This window comes from Bubalus kerabau, chromosome 15 (assembly GCF_029407905.1).
Source record: "Bubalus kerabau isolate K-KA32 ecotype Philippines breed swamp buffalo chromosome 15, PCC_UOA_SB_1v2, whole genome shotgun sequence".
Classification (NCBI taxonomy): Eukaryota; Metazoa; Chordata; class Mammalia; order Artiodactyla; family Bovidae; genus Bubalus; species Bubalus kerabau.
The window spans coordinates 24695927-24720917 of NC_073638.1; the positions used below are offsets into that span (position 1 = coordinate 24695927).

The window sequence follows — 24991 nt, forward strand, 5'->3', positions numbered from 1 at the left end:
AGACCCCAGCTGAGCTGATATCTTCTTTTCCATTGATCCCTCTTCTGGGTCCCAATTCTAGCCCGGGGGGCCTCAAGGTGGTTTTGGGGATGCCTGGATCTAGGGAGGTGGGCTCTGTTGAAAACATCTTGTATACCTGAAGAAGATCAGCGAGGAAAGCTGCCTGGGGATAAGTTATTGTATCACTGCAATAAGGAAATTGGGTCTCATCTTCAGGTGGAACCGCAACACCCTCCCATGAAGCCTTGGACACACAGCTGAAAACTGAAGTGCCTACTGTGTGTCGGGCAAAATGCTAAGGAAATGAGGCCACTGGAATCAGAGGGTCTGGTTCTCTGACCCACCATCTTGGTTGTGTTTTCCGTCACCCAGTGCTGGGGGCCTGAGAGAGAAAGCCCCTTCTCCCTTCTCCCCTCCCCATCAGCCTGGCCCTTGCCCTGTCCAGAGAGGCTGGCAGGGACTCTCGGACCCAGCAGCTCAAGAATTGCCCTTCTGGGCGTAGGGCTAATTCTAGGAGGTACTAAGTAACTGGTGGCCCCTTGAGAGAAAGGACCTAGCAGGGTCTCTCGAGTCTTGCTTGCCCCATCTTCCTAAACACCCCTGTCTCTCAGGACTGGTGGAGGGTTCGGAGGGAGAGACCTGGATCTCCCAAAGCTGGTGCTCAGTCAAGCTTAGCTGTCTTCTAAGCCTCTCCTGGGGCTGTCTCTCTGTGAGCCAAAGATGGTGGCTTCCCAGTGAAGCCCCGAGAGTCTCCTTAACCAAAGAAAAACTGTCAAGGGAGACTTTGAAGGAGAAATGTCTGGAACGCATCTTACCGGGGGAAAGGCCTTTCAGCTTCCAGCACCCTCTTACAGGCCTAGGATTACTGCCTGTTTGTTAGAGTGAAGGCAGGAGGAGAAGGGGTCGACAGAAGATGAGATGGTTGGATGGCATCACTGACTCAGTGGACTTGAGTTTGAGCAAGCTTTGGGAGAGGGTGAAGGACAGGGAAGTCTGGTGTGCTGCAGCCCATGGGGTCACAAAGAGTTGGACACAACTGAGTGACTGAATACACAGAGTGAGGGGAAACTTGAAGATTACTGACTTCTACCTGCATTTTTCTGATGAGAAACTTGAGGCCCAGAGAGGTCCAGGAACCTACCGGAGTGTGCACAGCAAGTGAGCTGCTGAGCCAGGACCTGAGGATGGGCCTTCCAGTGCTTTCTACCCTTCTGGTCTTCTTCAACTGGGAGCCGGTAGTGAGAAGTCACCGGAAAGGGAAGGGCAAGAGGACCATGGCAGGACGATTACCCTGGCGTGTCCTTTTCTATGTCATCCTGGCTTCCCATCGCACGTTTCAGGGCTTCTTTGCCAGAAACCTCAGGACCAGGAGGCTCCTGGCTTCTTCCAAGCCAGCTCTCACACAGCCTGGTAGAGAGCGGCAGGCTTCTCGCAGGGGTTATAGGCCACAGGTGCAGAGCTGAATACATGCCAGGGAGGCTGGATTGAGGAAGGAACCCATTGCAGCTCTGGGTTTATTTGCACCCATCTACCCACCAAAGGAAGGAAGTTGGGAGCCCTTGGGTTTCAGGAACCCTCTGGACAGACAGGTGCCTTGCCTGTCTCCTTTGATCTTCAGTCCTGCAGAAGAGACAGCGTAGAGAAATTGCGGAAGTCGGTCCTTCTCTGCCTCTTGGAGGAGAAGCCGGGTATTGGTCCTTCTAGACAGCTCGAGGCCCCTCCTCTCTAGATGGCCTTGTCTCAGAGGCCCATGTCCCTCCGCCAGAGTGGGCAGCACCCGGAGCTGCTCCCATTTCCGACCCCTGCTCCTGGGCCAGGCAGGCTTTGCTGGGCTGGGCTAGGTTTAAGGGACTGCCGGCCGCCCCTCTCCACTCAAGGCTGTTGAAGTTCGTCCAATTTTTCAATCGTGGGCCAATTAGTTTCACAAATGGGGGCCCCCGTGGTGCCAGGGCGCATTTGTTCCGGGCCTGCGCACTGGCCGGGCCCCATTGTCCTGCCTCCCACCCCCGTGGGGGCCCATTGTCCTCGCCCCCAGCGGGGGCTGCTTACGGCTGATTTATACGGGCAGGCGTCCTGCGGCACCGCCACAGCTGGCCGAGGTGCTTAAGGCCTTGGACCCCCTGACCTCTGCCCCAGTCCTGCTGTCTTTTTGAAAGTTACAGACCAGAGGGCCGCATACCTCTCCGGATTTACTTTTCTCCCCCCAACTCTGCACGCACCGTGCCCCTTCCCTTTTTCCTCCCTTTGCTCTTGGCGGTGGCAGTCTGGGCTCCTTCTAGAACGTCTGGAAGGGTCCGGGAGCTGGGCTGGGATGGGGATGAGGGGCAGGTGGGAGGTTCCAGGAGAGGCAAGCGGTCTGATGGGGTGGTGGGGGGAGCTCTTCGTCCTTGATCCCTTAAGTTCCCTCTCTGATGCCGGGCAGGGAGGGCGTGTTCCCATCAGAACAGTGCTGCCCGGGACCCCGGGACTCGGTTTGACATCTTGCAGTTGAGTTTGCCCTGGCCACCTTTCTGCCCGGGCCCGCGCCTCCTGGACAAAGCAGCCCAACATAAGCGAACTGGAGACGGTTGTGTAACCAGGCAGCAGAGCACAGATCTGACTCCCTCTTAACCCGTGGACTCTCTCTTGCCAACCAAATTCAACTTTCCTCTTCCTTTTTACTGCTTTTCCTTTCTTTTCCACCCTTCCTCCCCTGTTCTTGTCCCCTTCCCCCAGTTTCTCCCCCTCTTCGGCTCCGTTTGTTGGAATGATTGACAAAATTAGTAAATCCATTCATGTTAACTTTTATTGTGCAGGCCTCAATAAATCCCCCCCGTGTCCGGGGTGCACCTTAATGAGCTAGTGAGCTGACAAATTTGTTTACTGTAGCTGGAGGTGCCGAGTAATGAAATGCATTTGTGTCTGCAGCTCACTGCTAAACAAATACACAGTTTTCTGGGATCCAGCATTGCCTGCTGCTGCTTGAGGATGTGGCCACACTCCCCAAGAGACTGAGAGGGGTGTGTGAGTGAGTGTGTGCCTTTGTGTGTGTGTGTGTGTGTGTGTAGGGCACACACATGCCCTGAGACTTGTAATCACTCACCAATCCATGTCTTAGTTCCAAAACAAATTTGAATCAGCAGCTCCAGCTCCAGCTCCTCCCCCTTTGGTTATTCATTGAGAACTCTACTCCCTGGGCTAATGATAGGAAACCCCAACATCCCCCCTTTCCCTGTGGAAATGGAAGGTTATGTTGATATATGGGTGCCTCCCAAGATTCTAAGCAGATAAGAAATAAAGGAAAATGTGGCAGGTGAGGCTAGATAACAAGACTGGAATTGACGAGACTGAAGTTGACAAGAAGGTTAAGATGCTATGGTTTCTAGCTCCTGGCTTGGTTTGGGAAGATGTGACGAAGCCGATGATTAAAGGTGCCCTACAAGTAGGTGACTATATGTAGCAGACAAGTACTGGTGCACAGGCTTGTGGCTAATTTGGTTTGGGGCAAGCCTACCAAAGCTATTTTCTCAGCCTTCCCTACCCTTGCTGGGAGAGAGGCTGTAGGCAGTAAAGGCAAGAGTGGGACTTGTCTCCCACTCTCCAGCAGCTGTCACTCCTGGGGCGGGAGTGGGGGGCTGGTGGGCTGACATTTTCTTGGGCTGGGTGGACTGGGCCCTCTTCGTGCACATAGCTAGCCTTCTCAGGAAGGCTGGGAGTTGAGGGTTCATCCCAAATGATGCTTCAGCTTATGCCCAGGAGGAGAGCTCTAGAGCAGGATCGTTGGGTACTTTCTTCAGTAGATCCCTTGAAAAGGAGCCAAGTGATGGCTCAGGGGGGTCAAAAGGGAGGCACCCCTGCCCATGTCATGCGCTGGGCTTTTGCTTCCTTTCTGTCTGCTTCCGGTCCTGTCCTCCCCCCCACACACTCACACCTCCAGCCTCTTGAGATGCAGACAGAGCCTTCCTGCCTTCCGTGTGAGTCAGCCCTGGGCTGCTTGTCTCTGTCTGTCTTTTTCTCCTGCACAGTAGATGACGCAGCTCTGCCGCTTTTTTAGCAGTAACCTGGGGCGGGGGGAGGTGGTGAGGAGAAAGATGGGGAAGAGGGAGAGGTGGCAGTTTCTGTGACAGTTTTGGTGTGTGGTTACAAGGCTTCACAGGACTGGAAATGGTGTCTTAGGAAAGAGTACTCCTGAAGGTCAGAGGAAGTAAAGTAGGTAGGCCTGTCTGAGGACTTGGGGATAGGGTGGGGGTGGAGGGGTGGGAGGTGGTTCCAGTTTAAATCAAGATTTTCACACGGCGCGCCCCCCCTACCCCGCCCAAATTTGCTATTTTCTTTCCTCTGGAAAGAAGAAGTTGCAGGGGGTGGGGAAGCAGCTCTTCCTTTCTTGGGTGAGCTTGGGTAGAGTTGGACATCAGAAGCCCATCCTTGGCCCATGTGCAAGCACAGACTTGTACACACGCACACACATGTAATAGTCACAGCCGGCTTACCAAAAAAAGCCCAAATATATTTAGATCCCTCTGCTCTTTTGATTAAGAACCTGCTTATGTCTAGGGATAATAAGAGCCTTGCTCCAAGAAGGTGTAGCACCTGAGCGTCTTCTCCAGCTGTGTGCCCCTCTGATCCTGTTCCTGCCTTTCTATTAAAGAGCTAATTGGTATGGAAATGGCACAGGTGTAAACATGAGGGTTTTTGTGTCTCATAGTTTCAGACCCAGTCATCACCGGGGTGAAATAAATACCCTGGGTCTGTGTCACCCCTCCTGCCTCCTGTTCCATCCTAGCCTTGGCTTTCTCCCGTTCTTTTTTATTTTTTGGCTAAAATTAAACTTGTTTTAAATTGGGAATCTCTGAGTCGTACATGCCCTGCAGCCAGATTGGCTCCGCTGCCCTTGAGGGTGGAAGGCAGGTATGTTGGGGGCCACCATCTCCAGGTAGAATTGATGCTAATGAGGGTACAGATATTTGCATGCCCTTCCCCGCCTTACCTGGGGCCTCTCTCCATCAATCCCACCACACCCATTCCCTCCTCCTAGTTCATATTCCCTTCAGACCAGGCAGACACCCCTGGAGTCCAGCCTAAGATGGAGACCCATTCATAAGAGCAGAGGGGGTTCTATTCTTTGACATGATACATGATTTCTTTGGGCCAAGCCTAATTTATGTATCTGATTTACATTTGAAATTACAGATTGATTGAAAACAATACCTTTGTAGGATTTACATACTCAATAATTTTTGCCAGTTGCCTATTAACATCATTATGAAGTTGGTGTTGGAAAGGGCAGCTGAGTCGTGAATACCATTTCCTAGATGAAGAAATGAGGCCAAGGGCAGCAGGTAGCTGGCCCAGGGTCACAGCCAGGAAGGGCTTCACCTTTGGGCGAGAACCAGGGTCTGCTGACTGTATCATTGCATGAGGTGGTAAAACTGATCCTTCTGTGGGCTGGGTCTTTGCTTCTGAGCAGCAGAGCTGAGACATGGAGCCAGAACCAAGGTGTCCTGTTCAGCCCACTAGACAGACATGAGAGGCCCCAAAGATATCAACTCTTTAGGGATTACTGGGCATTACTCATTTCCAAGGAGCATCTTATTGGAAGTTCTGCATTCAGTCTGGGCTTTCTCCAGCTCTAGCCATCCATTGCTCTGTACCATGACTTTCCCCATCCCATGACCCCCTGTGCTCTTTGTGATTGTCCCACAACCCCTTATTTATTCTTTTTAAAAAAAAAAGCTCTTTATTGATTATTATTATTTTATATTTTCTTGGCTATACTGTGTGGCATGTGGGAATCTTAGTTCCCCCACCAGGGATTGAACCTGCCTCCTTGCATTGGAGTCTTAATCCCTGGACTGCCAGGGATGTCCCTCCTTATTTATTCTTGAAAGCAACATGCAGCTATTGAGCGCCTACTGTATTCCAGGTCCTGTGATTTATGTTAGGGGATATAATGATGAAGAACGTGCTTCTTGCTTACCATCTCTTACCATCTCCTGGGCAGAGCTACATGTCAAAAATAAGTACAACAAAGGGTTTAATAGTTGTGCTGGGGTCGTGAGGGCTCAGAGGAAGAAGGTATCCTTGGCCCTGAGTCCTAAACAGTGTCTCTCATCCAAGACACCTTCTCTAGGGTCAGTTTCCTGAAAGAAGCAGCCCAGAGTCGATAAAACAACATCAGCTTGTGTATCGTGCAGAGCGGCCGTGATCTGTATCCAGGCTGTTCACTGCAGGAGGATGCCCAGCTGAGGGAGAAACAGAGGCTGCAGTCCAGCCGTCTTTGCGTGCCAGAGCTGTGTGCCCAGGCGAGGATCTGTGTTGGGCTAGAGAAAGAGGCATTATTTTCTAATTCAGACAAAGGCATCCTCTGGGCTGGCATTAGTTCTGCTACCACTTCATAGCTAAGAAGCTTTTCCACTTGGGTATCTCATTGGATGCTGTCAACTGCCACAAGCAGGGTGGCAAAGGATGAGCAGACTCTGGTCCAGAGAAGCAGAGTGACTTGCTCTGGGTTGCAAGGCAAGGGAGTCGCTGAGGCAGGACCCACGTGTTTCTCTGGTCTCCCCCGTGTCCTGCTGGCCCTCTGATTTCTGAAGGTCTTTTGCAACCAGTGGAGGCTCCTTGCCTCTCCCCAGTGGTATCAGGCATGAGGTTCCCCCGACAGCAGAGGAAGGGGCAGTGCGCGTCTCAGGGTCTCAGGCATTGAAGGGAACAGGGTTCTAACACTGCCGGGCCCCCTTGCTTTGCCCTACATCTCACGGCAGCTAATGAATTGCTAATACAATTTTCTAGATAATTTTATTTCCATAGTCCCACATTTTAATGTGTTTCCAAAAGCTAGCATTTATTTGCTTAATCTCCCAGTGTAATAGAATCTGCCCTGACTCATCATACATGCGAACAATCAGCTAGGCAGAAACTACAGCAAATTGTTTAATAAGTCAAATCTAGTCTCTGGATTTTTAACTTACATGCACCACTAGCTTTTCTTGTGTCTCATCCATTTCTCCCCCTCCCCACCACCCCCGCCCTTTCATTTTTCCTTTAAAGATATTTTCTATCCTCTCAGCTGCTGGTGTCCAAACAGAAGAATGGGGAGTGGACGGGGGGCCCTCCTTTCTTCATCTCTGAGCCTCAGGCAGTGTCATCAGTGACCGGGGGAACCCCTGTGCCCTGTGCAATGCCTAGGAAGGAGGGGACCGCCCTGGGGACACTGTAATAGATCCTTTCCAGGTGGTCACTGCATGACTTCACACTTGTCACCAAGGTGCAGAGCCGATATCCAGAACTTCAGATGCATGAGGCTTCCTGACTTGAGCCCAGGCTGAGGGTCCTGTCCTGCCATTGCCCCGGGATTCCACTTCTCCAGTCCTCCTCTGTCCTCCCAGCCCCTACCTTAGACTGGTCCCAACACTCCTCCAGTGGTAGCACAAAAGCCGTCACCTCTGTCCCTGATTTCAGCCACTTTATGCCGTTGGTCCCCACTCAGCCCCCTGGGGCATTGCCTTCACGTACTGGTTGGAACATGCTAGCCCCCGCTCCCCACATCTTTTCCCGGCACCTCTTAAGGAATGAAATCTAACCTGTCCCACCTGGCGATATGGCCCTCTGCCATCTGACCCCCAATAACTGTCTCTGCTTATCTTCATCCTTGGGGGCGTGGTCTGTCCTCTCTTCCTGCCTGCTTTGATATTCGATTGCGTTGTTTCTAGCTTGGCTCCTGTGCCCGCTCTGGTCCTTAGCTCCTCAGTACACTTTATTTCTTAAAGTCTTAGAAAGAATCTCCAAAGCCCTCTTGGGATCAGCCTGTCTTATCCTCTGGCTGGTGGTTGGCTTGTCTGTGTCCTCCACTCGGCCGGGACCCCGTGTCTCTGGTTGATCTCAGCATCCCTCTTGTCACCTAGTACAGTGCCTGCACCGGGTGATATTCACAGAGTTGACTGAATGGACACGAAATAGGCTCAGGGGATCCTGAGAAGAAGGGCCTGCACAGTGGGGCAGCTCTGGGGCCCTGGGAAAACCCGGAGGGTGAGGCTGCCAGGGTTCTCAGTCTTCCCTGGGCTGGGACTGACCCTCAGAACTCCTCCGGGCTTGGCTTTTTAGGCTTGGGATCTCCTACTGGGGATGTCATTCATGTTCCCTCTGACCCAGGCTCCTTCCACACTGGGGATTTTGGGAGATCCATAAGGACAAACCTGGGCTCTTAAAGGGCATGGCTTGCCCAGGAAGCTTGTTCTCTCTCAGCGATAAAAGGCAGATGTTTGATGTCTGGCTTCATCGGGACTCTCTGTATGTTGAGGTTCAGGCCAGAGATAGAGCTGGTGCTGGGGGCTTGTGGGATGAAGCAGCCGGAGCTGCCGTGCCCCTGGATGTGTTGCAGATGGATGCCACCCTGGGGAGTGCTGGCCAGGCCAGACTGGACTTTGAGGATTCACTGTCAACCCTTGTCTGTGTCTGCTGGGCAGACCACTTCTCTCACTGTGCTCCCCTCAATCAAATGGAGCACCTCAGTTCTTCTTGCAGAGGCCTTGCTGGCTCCCAGAGGGGTTGGAAGGCTTCAGAGAGCCCTACCTCGTGACGTCTACTAGGGCGCTCCTCCTGGCCTGGGCTGTCCGTTTCTAGGGTGCACCTTGGATGCACGGGGGCTCCTGAGCCAGCTGGGTTGGAATTGGTTCACTATGTCATCACTGTGCCTCTTCCCAGAGAAGCCCAGGCAGATAGGGAGACATTAACCCAACTCTGTGGTTTCTGAAATCAGACAAACTGAGGCATTTGTAAATCCCAGCTCCTCTTCTTTCTGACTGTGTGATCTCAGGCAAGTTATTTAACCACTCTGTTTTGCCATTTGTGAAAAGGGGCGTGAGCATCCTGCCGGGTACTGTTGCAAGTTTTAAATGAGATGATGGCATAAATAAAGCGCCTAGCAAGGCCTATAGCTGTTCCCTTACCCTCTGCTCTTTGAGGCCAGGAGGAAGTTCGTGCCCTGGCTGGTACTCATGTCCCCTGCCCAGCCTTCCCTGGACCTGGGTGCAGGTGATGCCCATGGGTGGGATGGAGCATGGCTACAAGGGCCTTGAGGGGTGGGGACGTGGGGAAATGAGAAGGTGTCCTTGCATTCCTGCTAGTCCATCGCAGACCCAGCCATGAATGGGACTGAGGCAGCCAAAAGAGACCCCCCGTTTGCTGTCTCCACTGATAGACCTGTGAGATAGCAGGCTGTCCGTGCTATCTTTCTTGTACCGCCCCCCATTCCCACTGGGAGCTCCCTGATGCCACACCGAGCAGACCTTGACTTGAAGCAGCCAAGCTCTGCCCCATCTTCCACTCTGGACTGACAGGTGCTGTGCCTCAGCCTCTTTCCTGCTTGTGTCCTTTACACAGGGGGTGGGGAGGCAGTGCTGGGCTGAGCACAAGTGATCAAGCCCAGATGCCAGCAAAGAGAGGTGAGCAGACTGGGAGCTTCCAGGGAGAGCTGACATGCTCAGGAAAATGGAACCCAAAATAGTGGCCAAAGTGCCCAAGACCAGCTGGGACTCAGATGGAGGGCTTAGGTGCTTCCTCCTTAGGTGCTGATCCCTGGAAAGCCATGGCTCCACAGCAGTACCGGAAAGAGGGTTGACGAACAGAAAAGAGCAGCCTGTCTTTGTAGGGCTTTCCTGGTGGCTCAGTGGTAAAGAATCTGCCTGCCAATGCAGGAGATGTTGGTTTGATCCTTGGGTCAGGAAGATCCCCTGGAGAAGGAAATGGCAGCCTACTCCAGGATTCTTGCCTGGGAGATTCCATGGACAGAGGAGCCTGGTGGGCTACGGTCCATGGAGTTGCAGTCAGACACGACCTAGCGACTAAACAGCAAGAACAACTGTGTAGGATTTCGTGGGCTAGCTACCTCTACTTCTGATCAGCACAGGAAACAACCAGAGTTAAATGAAAATCTCATGTCCCTCATTAGCTTAAAATCTCTTGACAGAGGACTTCCCTGATGGCCCAGTGGTTAAGACTTTGTTTTCCAATGCAGAGAGTATGAGTTCAATCCCTGATTGGGAATCTAAGATCCCACACGCCTCATGGCCAAAATATCAAAACATAAAACAGAAGCAATATTGTAACCAATTCAATAAAGACTTTAAAAATGGTTCACATCAAAAAAATCTTTTAAAAAAATCCCATGACAGTTGCATGTTGGTCTTGGGATGAAGCCTAAAGTTCTAACCACGATTTTCAAGACGCCTTACAAGCTGGCCCAGCCCACTTCTTTGACTCCCTGCCTGTTTTTTCTCTGCCTCCCTAGCTGCACTGTTCTGTCTGATCCTTCTACCGGCCATGTTTCTCTCCAGTTCACAGATACTATTTTTTCTTCCTAGAATGCTGTCCCCATGTCCTCAGTGTGCTGGGAATCATCTGTGATGAGGGCAGGCACTTTGTACAGTTTTCCATGGCTACACCCCCAGGGCCAAAAAGAGAGTCCTACTTGTAGTAGATACTAAAATAGCATTTGTTCAAAGAACGGACCCTTAGGATGTGTGCATTCATGAGTGGAGATGTGGTTAAGAGAATCGGGTCTGTAGCATCAGGGGAGGGTCAGATCCAGGCTGCCTGGGCTTGAATCCCAGCCCTGTTTGCTTGTAAACTCCACTACTTTGGACAAATTACTCAATCTCTCTGTGTCTCCTTTTCCTTAGCTGAAGGGTGAGGCTGCAGAGGTCCCATTTTGCAGATGGGATGTTTTAAGTGTTACCTTCCAATGATGGCTTTCATCTTCGCTATTGTGGTTCCTCACAGAGGCCCCCGGACACCCCATCTCCTGCCCAGGCTTGAAAAGTCCCTCTGATAGATGGCTTCTTGGTACCCTGCCTTTGACACAGCACTCCAGACAATTGCAGAGTCATTTGCTGCCATGATGTTTTTGATTAATATCTCTGTTTCTCCCACTAGACTTTAGGTTCCATGAGGATGGGAAAAGAGTGGATTTTGTCCACCGGTGGAGCCGTGTACTGGGGGCTCCATCAGCATCGCGTGGCCCGCGCTGCCTCTGGGTTTGCTGCTGAGCGTGGGGCTGGGGGTGCTGTCCTGACGCTGGCTCGTGCTCCAGCCCAGCTGAGGCTCTGCCCCGTTTCCCGCAGGCACGGACATGGCTGTCTTCTGTCTGCTGTGCGGAAAGCGTTTCCAGGCACAGAGCGCGCTCCAGCAGCACATGGAGGTCCACGCGGGCGTGCGCAGCTACATCTGCAGCGAGTGCAACCGCACCTTCCCCAGCCACACCGCCCTGAAACGCCACCTGCGCTCACACACAGGTAGGCTGGCCACGGGCGGGCAGGTGGGTGGGGTCTCTCCAGTGGGGGAGCCCTCGGCCCTTCTCTGCTCAAAGGTCTGGCGTGCAGGGGCCTCTGAGGTACAGGCCAGTGTGGACAGTTCTTATCCCATCCCACCTTGGGGACGTTTAGTTCTCCATATCTCTGTGCCCAACAGAGATGGCTCTCATTAGAAATGTAGGCTCATGGGTCCCCCCCACCCCAGAAACTTCCATTTAGTGGGCATGGTGGGATCTAAGACTCAACATGGTTAATAAGTATTCCCAAAGATTCTGATGCAGGTGGACCTGAAATGAATTTTGAGAAAAATCTGCTTGCTTGGTCTCTGTTTCCCACCACTGGTCCTACTCCACACACACACACACACACACTGTATGGACATACATATACATACCATGCACACATATTGTGCTCACACGCCTTGTGCAGGCACATACACTGCACACACATGCACACACACACATTGTGCATGCGCACACTGTGTACACACATACTGTACACACACATTGTGCACACATGCTGTGCACACACTTCACACTCTGCACACACACAGCATACACACATACATACACACACTGTGCACATATGTTTCTTAGGTCAACCTTGGGCTCTTAAGGGAATGTGGTGGAAGTGGTCCTGCTTACCAGTTAACAGAAGCACATGTTCACATCGGGCCTTACCCTGCTTAGGGGAGACAGTGCGAGTGTATAAATTGTGAGCCATGCTCAGCCAGTCACTGATGCTGGGGGAGGAGAGTAGCTATGAGTCAGGGGTAGGGGGTGGGGTGCTTGCTTCTGAGACCCAAGGGGCATTGGCTTACTTGCATCATCCCCTACCCCCCAACAATGTCACAGGTGACTTAAAGCCTCCCTTTCTCTGACTGTATGTCGATAAAGGATTGCCCATTTCTAAGTCTGCATGTGTCTCTGCTTGTGTGTGTTCTGTCCTGGGTTTGGGATGCGAGGTGGATGATGGGGCCGGGGAGATAGAGAGGCAGATTCTCTTTCTGGGGGGTGTAACAGGGTGTGTTCTCCTGGCTGCTGGAGAGGGTATAAAAAACTCTGGATGCCTCATGACAGACTTGGCAGGACCCTTTCCTCACTCTTGGGTCTTGTCACAGCCCCAGGATTAAGTGGCAGGCTTTGCTGAATATGGGAGAGGTGGTTATTCATCACAACCTGGCCTGTCCTGCTGGCAGTAGGCGTCCTCACCAAGGAGCCTCCCAGGCTCTTATTTCTGGATGCCATTCTGTTCAGGAGAGCATGTTGCCTTAGCATCACCAGATTTGCTTAGAACTTCTCAGATTTGCTGGCTTAGGACGAGGAGGGGTCCCAGAGGGTAAGGTCCGACAAGAAGGCCAAAGGAGGAGAGAATGTTGGCAAGAACTTTCTCTGCAGTGACCGCCTAAGCATCCCTGGCACGTATCAGCACTTTCTGTCAGGACCTGCCCCGCTGGGTCCCTAAGCTCGGCTTATCGAAGATGGCCAGTACCTTTCAGACACTTCTTTTTTATTACTTTTTATTTGTTAATTTTTGGCCATGGTTGCTGCGCGTAGGCCTTTCTCTAGTCACAGCAAGCGGGGGCTGCTCTCTAGTCATGGCTTCTCATCGCAGTGGGCCCTCTCTTTGCAGAGCATGGGCTCCACGGCACGTGGGCTCCGTCATGGTGCATGGGCTTAAATGCCCTGTGGCATGTGGGGTCTTCCCAGAGCAGGGATCAAACCCGTGTCCCCTGCATTGGCAGGAGGATTCTTAACCACTGGACCATCAGGGAAGTCCCCCTTTGGCCACTTCTGAGCATGCTGCCTGAGATGATCCCACCCAGGGTCGCCCTGCTCTGCCCATGCTGTCTTCTCAGAGCTCAGATACCGAAATGTCACGGTTCCCTGGGTCAGTCATGGCTCGGATCCATTGGGAGGGACTGTTTCCAGACATCGCTGGGAGAAGTACTTGCTTAATCTAGGAAACATGGAGCGTGTGCGCTGCTTGTACACACACAGACCCACACCCATCAATTTCACACCAGCCAGGGCCTGTGCACACAGCCCTCACAGGCCGAGCACACCCCCACACAATGCCTCATTAATATTCCGTTGTTCTTGGCCCATTTGCTGCTGGGGCCGGGTGTTTAGCATCAGCAGCTGTGTTTGGTAGGTTAGTCCAGCCGCGCTGTTGGCATTGATGGATCCCTGATTCACATGGCTCATCATATAATAAACTCTCAGCTGTGTTGGAGGGGTGGCTGAGGGGCTGATGGGATGGGGCTGGGGTGGGGAAGGGGACATTGGGCTTGGCCGGTGCCAGGGAAACCAACCAGGTGAGGACGGACCACTGGGGTCACAGGTGCACTGGGCAGGCCGTAGGGGGCTCTAATTAGTCTCGTTTGTCCTGCACTTAATGTCAAGCTCATTAAAGAGGCTACAGAGTTAATCAACATACCACAAATTGGATTTTGAGTTCTGCAGCCAGTTTTGTGTACATTATGGCAACACTGACACGATTAACTCTCAGGGTGAGGATTTTGGGCCAGGTGCTTCAAAATCCGTGCGTGTGTGTGTGTGTGTGTGTGTGTGTTCGTGTGTGTGTGTTGGTGCGTTGCTGTGTTTTTTTTCCTTCCTAAATTTTTTATTCCTTTCCCTGGACTGCCTCTAGAGATTTCCTATTTAAACTCATTTAATGTGATCCACTTCATGATTAAATTCATAAAAGTCTGATCAAACCAACCTCTCTGCCTTAACCCTTTGTTTTTTAAACTCTCCGGGCCCCCTCTGGAGGGGGGAAGACGCAGACAGACGGCAGTGCCCCCCACCCACCTGCCGAGTGGCTGCCGATGTACGTTTTAATTACCGGCTCTGGCTGAAGTCTCACGTGGGCCCTGCCTTATTTATTTATTTATATCTTAATGAGGATACTGAATCCTTGATTAAAGTCGTAATCGTTGCCGATTCACTAAGGCGGGTGGGGTTGGATGTCAGACGGCGGTGAGCGCAGACACCTACACACACACAGTGGTGTGTGGGGCCAGGCACATGCAGATCACCCCTCAGTCTCTTAGACACACAACTAATTAGGACCAGGGTCTGCCTGGGCCTCATCTCCCCTGGGACTGGATGAGGCTGGGGGCTGGGGGACCGGGCAGTCTGCACAGCCCCGCAGCGAGAGGGCAGGCAGATGCCGGGAACCCAGACCCCTGCTCATCCCCAGATCTGCACGTGGGGTCCTCTCCTCTGAGCCCAGGGCAGGGCCCCTAGGGTGGTGGGGACTGGCGTGGAAGGATAGCTCTCCTCTTTGAGCTTCTTCCATCCGATGTCTCAATGGAAGTGTTCCCACCCACCCCTCTACACCCTTGGAGCATCTTGCAAGTCTTCCTCCCGTGAGAGAGCCCACCAGCCAGCGGACCCCAGCGTCCTCTCCCCACAAAGCCTTAAAAACCCTTCAGAGCCATCAGAAGAGATGAGAATATATGTGGGTACGGAGGCCTGCCTTCGAGAATGGGGAGGTTTGGTTAGAGGCCTGAGGAGGGGAGAGAGAGAGAAGAGAGTAAAATATCATTTTAAAGAGGAAGTGAAGGCGCAGGCATGCAAGTCTATAACGAGAAGGACAATTTATGCCCAGGCACGAGCGCAGTTTGACATGGGGATAATGAAAAAACGTAGGTCATTGTGGATGACTTAAACCTTCAGCGGCTGAAGAAAATGTATGAAATGCAGAGGACATTACACGGTTGGCAGCCTCGCACATCTGCAGAGGGACAAGTGAAATACAGTGGCCATTCTTTACCATAAACTGTGGTTGTTGGAGATGCAGCCCAGAGAAATTGTAATTACAGTGACAAGACGAATCAGCGATATTTAAATATTCATGAACAAAGTCTGGGGTGATCAATCTATCTTTATTGTCTGTGCCTTCACTCCTGTAATAAATAAGTAGCTGAAGTCTTCACCTTTCATCCCCCCCCCACCCCCCCCCCGCCACCGAAGCCCCCACTTTGGGTACAAAAGGAAGGATACTTAATCCCCACGCCCCAGCCTCTGACCCAGTAGGGGACTTCAAGGTGCATTACAAACAGGATGCTGATGGGCATAGATGCCAGGCCAGGGAAAGGGAAAGGCCGTTGTCCCCCAGCTTCACGTACTGACATTTTCTGAGCACCTTGATTGGATTTGACTCTGTGCTACGTACTGAGGCCACAGGGATGAGCGAGGCTTCCTTCTGGCCCTTGTGGTGCTTCTGTTCTACGGGCACAGGGGGTGTCACAACAGATACAACACGGCATGTCAGGCATTAGTCTGCTGACCGACACGAGTGTCCAGACCCTGGAACTGGATCTGGATCCCAACTCGGCTCCTTACCAGTTCTTTGACCTTAGGGACCCTGTTTAAGTGTCTTTAAAGATCTCATGTTTCTCATCTGTAAAATGAGAATGATACTGTCTTTCTTGTAAGGTTGTTGAAGTGATTATGTGATACGATCCGTGTGAGGTTCTCAGCACAGTGGTGAGCACTCAGTGTGGGCCATTTTAATTAGCGCCATGAAAATTGTACTGTTACTACAAAAGGGATAGAATGCTGGACATTTCTTCTCTCCGGAGATAGAGGAGAAAGTGACTCAATTTGCCTGGGCTGGGGTGATGGGAGGTGGCGCTAAAGGGAAAATTCTGAACCGTCGTGACACGTGACGTGGGTTTTGATGGGTGACTAGGAGTTTGTTAAGAAGAGCATATCATACAGAAAGAACAAATGCATGAAACTGTGGAGGAGGGAAAGAGCAGAGCCACTGAGAACATTGGAGGGATTTTTTGAGGGTAGTGGAGTCAGGCTGGAATGGCTTTCAGCCTTGACCTAGAAGAAAGGAAGCTGGGAGCAGGGTCTCGAAGCCCCTGGGTCTGCTCTGCCCCCAGGGCGCCTGCTTTCTGGGGGCTCTGTCCTCCCTGACTTACATGGGCTCTCTTTTCCCGGGAGTAGCCCTCGAGGCATGGATGACCATGAGGCCGTGTGTGCTCCCCATTAATGCTAAGGGGCCGACGGCGGGGGGCTCCTCGGTCCTGTCTGCAGGTAGTGAGGACAAGCAGCCTCGTCCTTCTGGTGCTCTGATCCTGCCCTCATGTGCCCTAAGGAGAGGGCGGGCCGAGGCGAGGGCCTGATGCAGCCCCTTGTCCCCACAGGCGACCACCCGTACGAGTGTGAGTTCTGTGGCAGCTGCTTCCGGGATGAGAGCACACTCAAGAGCCACAAGCGCATCCACACGGGCGAGAAACCCTACGAGTGCAACGGCTGCGGCAAGAAGTTCAGCCTCAAGCACCAGCTGGAGACGCACTACCGCGTGCATACAGGTACCCGGGACAAACAGCCGGCTCCGGGCTGGGGGCGGGGCAGGTGGCTCCCCAGAGAGGCCCAGGCGAGGATGGTCCCAGGCTGAACCAGGGAGGAACGGCTCCTCTTAAGGCTTAGTATGGCGACCTGAGTGCCACCACCTCCTGGAGAGGGCGAGGCAGACATCGCTAATCGATCACACTTTCCAGCAGCCCAGAGCAGCCACACCAATAGCTCGCAGATGATGTCCATTCATGAATCCTTAATTAGGGTTCACTTGGCCCGATTAGCTGAAAATGAAGGCTAGGATGATTTCATGTGACTTGAGGGTTAGAATAAGACCCTAGGGGACATTAAGTTAGGATTTACAATGAGGGTTGGGAAAAATCGTATGTTCGACTGAGTTGAAAGATTAGAAAAGCCGATGTTTTTACTAACCCCTCCATGTGTATAATGTTTTACCATTTCAAAGGGCCTTCCCCTTCCTTTTTACGTGAATGTGAGCAACTGTTTTCTTAGGGCCTGAGGACAGAACAGGTGGAAGTGGTCCCGATGTCCAGCACAGCCAGAGCTGGGAGCAGGGGAAGCTGGACCCAGCCCCAGCCTGCCTGGCAGAGCCACCATTCACACGTCTTTCCAGCACCGCCCCCCACCTCCTTGTTCATTGTTATCACCTTGTTTGCTTAAAATCGGCATGATTGAGCAAGTGAGTGAAGTCGCTCAGTCGTGTCCAACTCTTTGCGACCCCGTGGACTGTAGCCCCCCAGGCTCCTCCGTCCATGGGATTCTCCAGGCAAGAATACTGGAGTGGGTTGCCATTTCCTTCTTCATTCACGGCATGACCATCTGCAAATGCTACAAAATCAGGGCTTTGTGGAGAGCCCGTTGTTAAACACTTACCACCAGCACACTGCTGGGTTGGAGGTAGATATTCAGAAGGACTTCCTTTGAGGATAAGAAGTGGTGGAAGGCAGTGGAATGTGGCCAAACAGAAAGCCTCCCCTGATCAGGGGAAATAGCTGCCTGAGCAGAGTTAGAAGGGAGAGGCGATTCCCCTGGCACTGGCGGGGAGGGTGTGAATTCCTGGGAGGGGAGGTGGATGGAGGGGGCAGTAAGCACAGGATATGTATTGTCTCAGGTCTGCGTTGGGCCACATGGAGAGGATGGGGTGGTCATTGCTGACAACTGGAATGACCCCCAGGATTTTGCAGAGCCTCAGGGACTTCCTTAGCCCCTTGTGGGAGATGTGACCTGGCAGGTGGATCATTAAATGCATTGGCACTGACTATCGTAAATAGCCGGTCGATAGTTAGATCACTTTGGCTGTTCATTACTTCATTATTTGCAGGGGCCTCTGCACGGAGGAGTATCGATAGCGAGATGGCTGGCCAGTTAATTACTGTATCGAAACAAGGTTCTGCTGCGTCCTCTGCTCAGCTCCAGGGGACTGTAACAGAAGGGTGGGTGGTCACAGCTAGGGCGTGGGCCACAGGCTCCCAGGGTCTCCATCCCTCCCCCATTCTAGCTCGAGAGGGAAAGCAGGGTCCAGGGCAGATTCTTCGAGTCTTAGAGGAGGAGGTACCCAGGGGTAGCATGCTTGCCAGACTGGGGTTCTCTCACTCTTACCACCCCCTGCTCCCCACCATCTGTAGCCCTGAAAGAACTCTATCCCCTTGCTCCCCTAGAAGGAGCTGTGTGCTAAAGAGCCATCCCTAAGGACTTTAGAGGCTTCGAGGGCACTTTTCTAGATTTCTGTTTCCTCTCTCAGGAAGGAGAGAGTCCACACGCTAGAGAGAGTTAAGAGTAAGTCCATGGGCTGGAGCTGGCCCACACATGACCACTACTTCCATTTGGCTATTTATTGGGTTGGCCAAAAAGTTCCTGCAGGGTCCCAATACCCAAGACTTCCCTTGTGACTCAGCTGGTAAAGAATCTGCCTGCAGCACGGGAGACTGGGTTGGGAAGATCCCCTGGAGAAAGGAAAGACTACCCCCTCCTGTATTCTGGCCTGGAGAAATCCATGGACTGTATAGTCCATGGGGTTGCAAAGAGTCGGACACGACTGAGTGACTTTTGCACACACACACACACACACACACACACAATACATTAGCTATGGTGAACAAGATTAAGAATGTAATATACCGGAAACTAACACACCATTGTAAATCAACTACACTTCAATTAAAAAGAAAAAGAACGTAGGGTTGCAGTCGCACGGGCCACATTTCAGGCACTTGGGAGCCGGATGTGACTTGTGGCCGCCACGCTGGGTGGTGCACCCATCACCGTGGAAGAGTGCTGGCCCAGAGGGACTGAGCGTCTCCGGCCTGAGTGGGGGTCCCCACAGCCCCCTCCCTCTCCCCTGGCTTCTCCTGACCCCTCTCCCCGCACAGGTGAGAAGCCCTTCGAGTGTAAGCTGTGCCACCAGCGCTCCCGGGACTACTCGGCCATGATCAAGCACCTGCGAACGCACAACGGCGCGTCGCCCTACCAGTGCACCATCTGCAGCGAGTACTGCCCCAGCCTGTCCTCCATGCAGAAGCACATGAAGGGCCACAAGCCCGAGGAGATCCCGCCCGACTGGAGGATAGAGAAGACGTACCTCTATCTGTGCTACGTGTGAGGCCGGCCTGAGTCCGCGGCAGGGGAGCGAGGAGCAGGAGGAGGAGCGATGGAGCTGGGTGGAGTCCAGGAGGACCGTGCAGGGCAGAAAACACACACACACACACACACACACACACACACACAGCAAAAAACAAAAAGCAAACGAAAAAAAGCAGAAAGGAAAAAGAGAAAGGAGGAAAAGGAAGTCTCGGAGCTGTCTGGCTCTGGTTCTGTCTGGGGCTCCAGGTGACCCGGATGCCTGGCCCAGCCCCTCCACCCAGGCCTCCGTCCCTCCTTTTCTGCCTGGGGGTCGTCGGCCTGCTCTTTTTGGGTGGGGGTGGAGGGGGGTGTTTGTCGAGCTCAGATGGTGGGATGTTTCTCTCTTCCCTCCACCCAGATCCTTCTTTTGTGTCCGGAATTAGAAACTAGGAAAGGGCTGTGGGGCCCTCTGGTCAGAGTCAGACCATCCCTGCCTGCCGTCCCCTCACTGACTCCTCAGAAGGTGGGGGGCTGAGGGATGGGTGGGGGTGTGCAAGGGGGGCCTGCAGAGGTGGGGGCTGGGCTGGGTCACTGGTTGACACTCACAATGGCAGCTCTCATTTGCTGGGGGGCACACTGGGGTGGGGAGGAGCCCTCCCGCCCTTCCCACTGCTCAGTTCATCTGTTGCTTGCTTCCTCCGCCACCCCGCCACACCTGGGTGTCCCTTCACAATCTTTTAGGAGCCTCGGGGCTCTTGCCTGCTCCCCGGCTCCCCTTGATTCCTGTCCTCCCAACCCCCCATGGATCGGAGTGTCTCCTGCCTCCTCCGGCTCCCTGATGGGGAAGCTGGGTCTGACTAGAGAGCACCCCCCCACCCAACTTGCACCCTTTTGCTTTCTGAAAAAATGCAGACAAATTCAGTGGAATAGCCCATCCCAGTCCAGCCATCCTGAGCAAGACTCCTGCTGAGCTGCTTTTGCTTCCAAAATGGAAAAATTTAACAACTAAATACATCCTGTCGCACCAAACAAACACAGCCCCTAGGAGGAGGGTTCCGTCCATGAAAGGGCTCGTGGCCCGTGGAGGGATGTGATGTCCTTCTCCAGAGGTGCCCTACACCTGGAGGGGGGGACCCCTGCCCTGGGAGGGAGTTGGGGAGCCGTGCTGGGGACCCTTGTAACTCATGGGACCCCCCCAGGCCTGGTGCTCTCTGCGGGGAGACCCAGGTCCAGAGGGCTGTGCAGAATTCCTGACTCCCAGGGGCCCCCAGGCCACCGAGAGGAGGCGTTGAAAGCGCTTTGCCTTGTGTTCCGTTTTGCTTCTGTTCTTTGTCCTCTGTTCACCTGTTAGCACATTGTACTTGAATTACCTCAGTTTTTTGTGACCTCATGAGCTTTGTTGACCCCTGTATCTCTGTTTTGGTTGGGGGTTGGAGGAATGGGGGAGAGTGTTCTTTTCAGTTTCTTGTGTAAATTAATAGCTGGTTTAATAGACTTCAGCTGGCCAAGGCCCTCCCCATCCCCTCGGACGAGCCTCCCAGATGGAGGGAGCCGTGCAGAAGGAGCTGAGTACTCAGGATCTGAATGGGAGGCCGGGGCAGGAGGTGGGTGCCCGCCGGGGGCACCGCAGGACCACAGCTGGCTCCGACCAGGCATGACGTCCCCAGGCCTAGAACGCTCTGGAGCGAATCCCACCTTTCTTACAGTTTGCTGGGTCCTCCAGGTCTGGGGGCCTGTGTTCTTCAAATCCTTTTTCACGCGTGTGGCCCCACCTCCGTGTGCATTATCACTGCCAAAACTGGCCTCTGGTCTCTTTGCAGGGCTGGTTGGGGACGAGACGGCCCGTGAGTTGTTGCAATGGGGCGGGGGTGTTGTTTTTCTCAAAGCTACCTCTTACGTTTGTCCAGTTCTTTTGTTCCCCTACACACCTCCCATCCTGCTGCTCTGCGTCCCCCACTTCTCCCCAACCTCCCCGCCCCCTGAATTTTTGGAAAGCACATTTGCAATATTTGTGTTTGCTTTGGGACGGGTCTTCCGTTTCATCTCATGCTTTATTTGTAAGAGTTGTTTGTGGGTTTTTTTTTTTTCTTCTTCTTTCCTTTCTCTCTCTGAGAAAATTGTGGCTGCGTTTTTATCTTTAGATTTTAAAAAGAGGTTTAGGGAAGTGGTTTTGGGGAGAAGGGTTGTGAGGCATACAGGGAAGTCGGAGGGGTGCGTGCTGCTCTGACCACCCTCTGTTCCTGGGCCCCATCCCTTCTGTTCTCCCCTGCAATCTCGCCCACCAAATCTGAAGGCCTTAAAAGTGGTGTGTTGGGGGGATATGGATTGGGAGGACTGTGTCACTAGACCGTTGACTGGGGGTGATAACGTAGGGAGGATGCTGTTTTGCAAACTATAATAATGATTTAGTGCTTTGGAAAGGAAAAAAAGTTAAACTTGAAATATGTAACTAGAACAGTTGTCGTGTTTATAATGTGAAAAGAGTGGAATCGCTGGGGGAGGGGCAGTCCGTAAGAAATCTTTGTGCACTATTGCAGCCTCCCCCAGTCCTGGAAGAAGCGGGGACAGGCTGGCCCTCAGGGGATCTATAAATCCCAGAAAACAGTGTTTGAACAGCAAGATATCATTCACCTTAGGTGGGGAAGGGAAAAAAAAAATCAAACTATTCCATAGGCCCAGCTGGCCCCTCTCCCCCTCCCCCTACCCTTCCTACACAGCCTGGGTCTCCTCCCCTGTTCATAAAAGCTGAGAGGGTTGAGCTAATATTTACAAATTGTAATATTTTTGTAATATTTGTTAGTTCCTTCATCAGTTCTACCAGACCTTGCCCTTTTCCTTTTGTAATGTGAATAGGAAAAAGAAAAAAAGACAAAAAATTTCACCACCACCGCCACCAAAATGTCCCTTTGTACATGCGTGTGCGTGCGTGTGCTTGTGTGCGGTTGTGTGTTCAGTCATGCAGTATTGTCGTAATCTGGTGTTGCAGCGCTGGATGGTACTTAATCAGCCCCTGCCAGCCCCCATCATCACAGAGGGATCCTGGTCGAGAGATGGGGAGAGAGAGGGTTTGGGCGTGGGGTCTCTGAAGGATGCTGAGCGGGGAGATCTCTGTACCTGGCTCTCCCCTCCTCTCCCACAAAGCCCCAGACTCCTGAAGAGACTGCAGCATGCCTCTTGCCCCAGCTTCCTGCTCACAAAGACAAAATGATTCTGACCTTGCCAAGGTGGTCGGGCCTGATGGCCAAGGTGAAGGTCAGAGGTGATCTGGAGGCTTTAGACGTGTCTGCACAAAGAGGGCTAAGGAGACGAGGAGGGCGGAGGCCGCTCTTTGCCCAGGTGAGACCCCAGTGTTCTTACTTGCCTCTTCTTTGCCACCTGGCTCCTTGGCCACCCCTTGCCTCTGGCTGTGGTACTGCTGACAACCTGACTTGCTACTGCCTTATCCAGCACAGTGAGCTTGTCCAGTCTGGGAAGTCCAAGTTGACTAACAGTCCCTTTTCTGTGTTCAGCTCCTAGAACTGTGCCCCCTTAATGCTTTTGGTGACATTTCCCCCCTCACTCATCCGCTCTTTCCCTGTTCACTCCTTCACTCATTCAAAGCATTAAAGTCCTATGTGTATATAGGATAGACAAATATATAGAGAGATATATATATAGCAAGAGAGAGATATAAAATAGTAAATATCATTGCTGCTTTGGGCTGCTTTGGAGGAGGCCACGAATACGGGGAAGGGAGATGTGGGGTGTAGGGGTGGGGAGGGAGGCTGGGGGACCCAGTGATTCAGTACAATCCAGGGATGCAACGCGGGCTTGTTTAATCTTTGTGCCTGAACAGTTTTTCCACGTGTAGAAAAGAAAAAAAAAAGGAAAAAAAAAAAAAAAAACTGCTGCAATTTTTCACAAGTGTATGGTACCCTTCTGGATGCTGTTGGTACAACTGGCTGCTGAGGTCTCAAGGCCTAGGAGGGACAGAGCTGACTGGCTCACCTTCTTACAGGGGACTGAACAGTGGTGGGGGGCAGCCTTCTGACTCTGGGGGGTCCTGGGGGAGATTGGTGGCCAATTCCCTGCAAACCCCAAGAGGGCAAAAGCTGGGGGCACTGGACGTTAAGACAGAAAAGTGGAAAGCGAGCAGCCTGTGTTCGTTTTTTCCTAGGCCTATGTCAAATCAGTTTCCCCCTCCCGTCTTTTTTCCCTCCATCTTGGAGCTTCGTTGGTGGCACTTAACCTGATATTTCAGTAGGAGGGGAAAAGGCCAGACCAGGCCTATACGGTGGGGCTGCTGGGTGGAGCGGAAAGGCACAGCCAGCCAGGAGAAGGTGTGCAAGACAGACCAGGGGAGCTGGGTCAGGGGAAGAGGGCTGGGGGCAGAGGGCCTTCAGGCCCCGCAGCCCTGCCTCCCTGAGCCCTTGGCATCCCACTTTGCAGACAGGGTACCGGCCTCCTGGGGTGTGTCATAGGAGTTGTTCACATAGTGTTATGCATGATCTTTGTAAGGTTAAGACGCCGTGGTGGTGCACCATGACATCCGACCCATATATATAAAGATAAATATATATATATATGTATGTAAATGATAGCACTGTGGGCTCTGCTGCCCTGCTGGACCAAGCAGAACTCAGCCTTTTGGTTTGGGTATTTTGTTTTGTTTTGTTACTTGTTTGTTTTTGTGTGTGTGTGGCTTGTCTTCTGTCATGACGGCACAAGTGCCAGTCGGATCGCGCTGTATTACAGAGTAGTGTTTTTAATTAATTGATGTTCTAGTTCATGTCTACCTCAGCACCTCCTCTTAGCCTACTTTTAGGAGGTTGCCCAATTTTGTTTCTTCAATTTTACTGGTTACTTTTTGTACAAATCTCTCTCTCCCTCTCTCCCTCCCTCTCCTCTCTCCCCACTTCTCTCCCCTCGCTCCCTCTGTCCCTTTTCTCTTCCCTCCCCTCTCACTTCTGTTTGTCTTACTCTCTCTCTCACTCTCCCCTTCTTGCCCCGCCCCGGCCCCACCCAGCCCTGCACCCCCACGTTGTGCTTGCCGGCCCCTATCTGTTCTAAGCCCGAAGCAGTTCACCCGAACTTGTGCGGTCCTGGTTGCAGCTTGCCGCATCTGCCTTCGTTTCGTGTAGATGGACGCGTTTCTTTGTAATTTCAGTGTTTCTGACGAGATTTAAAAAGAAAAAGGAAAAAAGAAAAAAAAATGAATTTACTGCTGCAGGTTTTTTTCTCTCTCTCCATGTGTCACTAAGTGAAGTTTGTGCCTTCTATAGCAAAGAGAATATTTTTTACATCCTACTAACAGTAGATTTTTTTGTAGTGAACATTTTTTGTATTTTTATTTATAAGTCTCATAAGAAAAATAGCAATGTTCAGTTGTATACCTTGAATCTGCAGTTAGAAGAGAATAAAGTTAATTCAGTTGTCTCTGGCTTGAAGTGTCCCCCCTTTTTTTAAATGTGCTTTGCCTTTTCTGCCTTTTCCTGGGTGGGGAAGAACTGAGGTTTCTGTCTGGGGATGGTAAAGAGAGTGCATTACCCGTCAGCCTCACTTATGTGGCACTTTTATGCATATTTGAGAGGCTCATACCCACCTCATGACATACTTACCTGATGAGTTTTCGTTTAAAAAATAGCATTAAATACACAAACGGCATTTGACCCTTGGTACGGTATGTGAAGCAGGCTTCCTGGGTGGCTCAGTGGATAAAGAATCTGCTTGCAGTGCAGGAGACGCAGGTTCAATCTCCGGGTCAGGAAGATGCCCCTGGAGGAGGGCATGTCAACCCACTCCAGTATTCTTGCCTGGAGAATCCCATGG

At 52.3% G+C, this 24991-nt stretch overlaps 1 protein-coding gene across 2 annotated transcripts in view; it reads left to right on the plus strand.

The window, feature by feature from the left end:
- Window positions 1–24603, plus strand: part of ZBTB16 (zinc finger and BTB domain containing 16) — a 207222-nt gene extending 182619 nt beyond the window's left edge. For both annotated transcript variants that reach the window (XM_055548124.1, XM_055548126.1), the window contains exons 5-7: window positions 11097–11267; window positions 16450–16617; window positions 18994–24603. In XM_055548124.1, coding sequence (XP_055404099.1) covers window positions 11097–11267; window positions 16450–16617; window positions 18994–19223 — 569 coding nt within the window. In that variant the 3' untranslated portion in view covers window positions 19224–24603. The remainder of the gene's footprint in view (window positions 1–11096; window positions 11268–16449; window positions 16618–18993) is intronic.
- The last annotated feature ends 388 nt before the right edge of the window (window positions 24604–24991 follow it).